At 35.1% G+C, this 5048-nt stretch overlaps 1 protein-coding gene across 1 annotated transcript; it reads right to left on the bottom strand.

Annotated features, from left to right (window-relative positions):
• Positions 1-411: 411 nt before the first annotated feature.
• Positions 412-825, bottom strand: LOC128861997 (uncharacterized protein DDB_G0267764-like). The gene has a single exon (XM_054100369.1). It carries the CDS (start codon positions 823-825, stop codon positions 412-414), a length of 414 nt encoding a protein of 137 aa, XP_053956344.1.
• Positions 826-5048: the final 4223 nt, after the last annotated feature.

Below are 5048 nucleotides of genomic sequence, written 5' to 3'. Positions count from 1 at the left end.
CGTGGGGTATTATGTAATTTGTGGTTTGGATTTCAATGGAAGTAAGTCCTTTAGATTTGGTTACTTCTTGACTTATTCCCTGTATATTTATTATATGATCAGTTTGAATGTATTGAAAAACATCTGAATTTTCTTTTAATATAGATATATCTGCACCTGTGTCTATCAAGAATACTAGTTCTTTTCCTGTGTTTATATTTGTGAAGGTTACGTATATGTTTTGGCTGAGATTGATGGTATGAATTTTATTATTTACTGCTGAGTATCTAAAGGCTGTTGGGAGTTTCCCGAAGCGTTTTGGGTCACCCTTACATTATTGTTACTGTTTTGGTTATAACCTCCATTTTGGTGGTTATTTCCTCTATGGTTTCCTCTGTTGTTTCCTCTATTATTACCTCTATAATTATTATATTAGTAATTATTATTCTGGCCATTATTGCGGTTGTTGTTATTATAATTATTATTATTATAATAACCTCGACCATTGCCTCTACCATTGCCTCTACCGCGATAATTATTCCTGTTGTTATAATTACCACGGCCCCTTTGGGCGAGCAATATTGAATTGGGATTGCCTGTCATTTCGGTACTACATTGTATATACTTTGTGACGGCTTCATCCATTGTTTTGAAATTGCCTGCCTCGAGGATTGTTTTTAACTTTCCGTGTTCACAATTTTTAACCATTGCGTTAATGGCTTCTTTAGTGCTGAATTTGTCAGCATGTTCGGCTGATAGGCCTTCGTCAATATACGAAGCTTCCAAAAGCTTTCGTAAATTGTCAATTTCTGTCGTGAATTTTTCGGCAGTTTTCCCTTTTTGCATTGTTTTAGACAATTTGGCTTTTACTACGTCGGATGTTTCACCAACTATAGTATCTTGCAATTTTTTGATTATTGCATTAATTGTCGTTTCATTTTGGACTTTGTATAGAGTTGAGCCAACAATTTTTGACTTAATGACCTCAACAGCTATTTCTTCGAATGTGCCTTTTGTCAGATTTATTAACTTCAAAGCTGTTACAAATCTTTGAAGATGTATTTTCTGTCCATTGAAGTTAATGGTGAATTTAACACTGTTGGAATGAAAATATCTAGCTGATACTTTTCTTTGACGTTATATAAATTTGAACGTAATTTGATCAACAATTTTGATATTTTTGACCAGTTAGTTTTATTTATTATACGTCTATTATCATGCACTAATATTCTTGCATCATTAAATGTTTCTACAAGAATTTTCGCATGTTTATTTAAAGTATCCTTTTGTATTGACCTATTCTGGCTTACACATTTGTAAGATTTATCAAATTTTTCTTTTAGTTCACGGATATTTAGGGTTAGTTGCTCCCATTCCATGCCTGGGATTCATTATGTATATGTATATATATATATACAAATTTTTTATTTTTTATTTTTTTTTTTTTTTATTCTTTATACATAACTTTTATGACATTTATTTGTCCCAATATTTCGTGCTTATCTATCTGTGAAAATACCCTGCAATTCTTTACCGTAGTCAATACTATTCCCTTTGGGTGCTAGTACAATGGTAAAGGGGGGGAAAAGTCTAAGTTATACTTTTCCATGTATTCACTTTCTAAATCATAGATAAGTATGGGTTCTACTCTGTTTTTTAGTATAGACAATACCCTGTTCTGGAAATCGGGTTCATTTGTCATTATTATTCTAATGCATTTCTCCGTATTCATATTTGATTTTTTTTCTTTATTTATCAAATTCATGTTTTTTTTTTTGTATATATAAACACATTACCATGAGAATCGTGTGTGCTTGTATATTATTTTCAGATCTTATCAAGATCGTTAGCTTGGCTTAAGGCTCTCTTTTTTATACATTTATTATGTAGGATGTAAGCTTTGTAAATAATATATACACACATAATAATAACGATTATCAGTAACAATATGTTTGTTATTTTCATATCAGTATTTGGCGATTCTATTTTATTTATTACATTTGCAGTGGAGTCCACTGTTTTGGTAACAATTAACCCCATTCTGGGTGTTATTATATATATATCGTCAGATTTACTTATACTGTTTCTGCTCATTTATTTTAGTTTTGTTATTTCTAATGTTAATGTTCATTTAGGACTCAATTTTAATTTAATTAGTTTTTCCTGATTCGATCAACAGCGATCTCCTACCTAGTGGTTTGTATGGCTTCACGGGCCATACTCTAGCGGGCAATGCAGTTATCGCTTCCGCTTACTATATTTGTCTTAAATTAATTACAATATTTTTTTTTCTTATGTATTATATAAATATATCTAAATTCTGCTGCTGTTGATCGTCCATCTGCACCAGCTGGTCTTCGCCGGATCTGGCTCGCTGGCGCTCCCTCGTTGACACAAGCGGCGGGGTGCCTCTCGCGTTTGATGTCTCTAGTTGTTGTTCGTCTTGGTGTTCGGATCCGCTGCCGTGCAGTGCTCGCACGTGTATTGGCAGAACGCACTGTCCAATGGTCCCTCGCAGCCGTCTGGGTACTTCTTGGCTGGTTTACTGAGCTGGGCTTTTATTGCTCCTGGCTGGTTTAATTTGGGAATAGTGTTATCAATTGTTTTTATATGTCTTTGTGTGGTGGTAGAGGTTGAATGCTTATGGTTTGCCTTCTGGGCTTGATCAATCTGATCTAGCTCGGCTTGTAGTGCTATTGTTGCCTCCCAACGTAATGGTGGGTTGGTGGCAAACAATAGTTTGAGAATTTCCGCCTTCCTCTTTTGGAGGCGTACTCGTATGCCGCTTCTTCCGGCTTTTTTCTTTTTGATTACTGCATTCATTGAACCTCTACTCACTCAGACAAGAAAAATGTAGTTTCCAACGCTGTTCCTGCTCTTTGCCTTTTTGCGATGTAAAGTTGTCCAGCCTTTTACGATGTAAAGTTGTCCAGCGTCCAGCTGCTTCAATACTTTGTAGATGTGGTTGGCATAGCTTTCTTTCCTCCTGCCGCTTGACTCCAGGGCTTATTTTCTGTGTCTTGTCACGGTCGCCATGTATTGATCATAATCAAAGAAATTCTGTTTGTATTAATCGTAATCGACTCGTTGCTACGAGTGTGTTTTATTGAATGCTCTTCAGTTGTTACAATTTGGTTCTTACAGCTAAAGACAGCGTGGCTGCGCTGTCAGGGACGCCGGCAGAGGCGCGGTCAGCTTATGTATAATTCTTTATGTATTGTTTACATAAGAACGTCTAAGGGCTGACGCGGGTCGCAACGGCGGGGAGGAGGTAATATGTTCACTTGGTTGTTGAACCGTCGGCGCATGTCAAATATGCCTACGCGGCAATGTCCATGCAGGGCAATGTCCAATGGATCGTATTACCACAAGTGCTTGCACATTGTTTATATGAATATTGTAGTCAAGTGCTACAATGTGTTTGTAATAATATTTATGCATTCAACTGAGTACAGTGAGCATTCGATAAGTGAACATACTACACCTAATTGTAAATGATCCTATTTTTTTGGGTGATTATTATATCAGTTAAATGCTTTTGTTGTAGTTTTTTAATAATTGTCTTATCGTCGGATTTTATTATTATTATTATTTTCTATATACATAACTAAAAATCTCCTTCATTGCTTGAGTGACTTGATCATCTTGGCCAGGGTCCTTATCTGCAGATGGTACACGGGTTAAAAAGTTGGTATAGCAAATAGTATGATACTTTGCTTCAGCAGCGATCAAATCATACTCGTAAAGTATACGTTCCTTTATTAGTTATCCAAAGGAATCGTTTCGTTCTTCTGCTTTCTTAATTACGTTGTCTTTGACTGCAAGAGTACTTACATTATTTATTGTCCGTCTGTACTTATGTTTTTTTTTCTTTCTCCTGCTTCTTAGCCTCATGGCTACAAAATAAGCACACATTTTTAAAATCAAACGGTTCATTTCTTTTTTTACGAGGTGCACTTGACATTGAAGGTTCACCCTCTTCTGTGCGTCGTTTTGATGCAGCAATAACATTTTTGCTAGTGTACACTTTTCGATACTCGGAATGCACATTTACAGAACTTAAAGTATTTAAATAGTTTATATGTCCATCATTCCTTTCAATACTTGCAGTTTTTAAAGTTTGTAAACCACGTACGACATTCACAGAAACACCTTCTGAAAGTGACTTATCATACAATATATAAAACAGAAATCAGCCATAGCTCTTAAAACCGTACGTCCGTCGTTGTGAAAATACAATTTCAAACTAACGAATAATCTAGACTATACTGAACACAATATCTCACTGCACACGAAACCATAAAACGTGCGAGTATATACCGCGCTCACTCGCACTTAGGGGTCTTACAATACGTAGGGCTCTTATAATACAAAGTGGTCCCTTAAAAGAGAAAGTGACCTTGAATACAATAGAACATCCGTCCCGGCTATAAATAGAAATGATCATAGGGTAGGGACAAGTATTTCCAGTTATATAAGTATTTAAAAATTTACACGTTTTAAAGGAAACATATATAATGTCGTTTTAACTTAAAATATAACTAAAATAGATAATCCAGAATTAATAATATACTATAGTTGAATAATTAAATATAAATAATTAATATTAAGTACAGAAATAATGGGCGTTGCTTAATAATTATAATCTTTTTGTCAATAATTGTCTTTATACAACGTACTGATAACCGTAACTGACGCTTGACCCTGCATTAGCTCATATATGACTGTACGCTGCGCACTCTTCGCGCTCTACCTCAAAAACGGTTGATCGTATAAAAAAAAAGTTTAGACAAAACTTGTAGAGAATTTTATACTCTACAGCTTTCATGGTACGTGAAAATATCATTTAAGCAATAGGAACCGGGATATTCGCGAAAAATCGTTTTTTGTGACCTTTGACTTTCAATATCTTAAGACGCGGACACAATAGCATTTGTGACTTTTAAGACAATATTTAGGGCGACAAAACAAAGGTTTTTATCAATTTCCAGCTTATTATCTTTCATTCCGAGGTTGACCCCTTTTTTATCTAATTTCACTGGGCTATAATGAACATCGAACAGCTGCGC

The sequence above is a fragment of the Anastrepha ludens genome, chromosome 4 (assembly GCF_028408465.1).
Source record: "Anastrepha ludens isolate Willacy chromosome 4, idAnaLude1.1, whole genome shotgun sequence".
NCBI classification, from domain to species: Eukaryota; Metazoa; Arthropoda; class Insecta; order Diptera; family Tephritidae; genus Anastrepha; species Anastrepha ludens.
The sequence above is the reverse complement of the archived record's forward strand: the minus strand, read 5'-3'. Positions and strand labels throughout refer to the sequence as shown.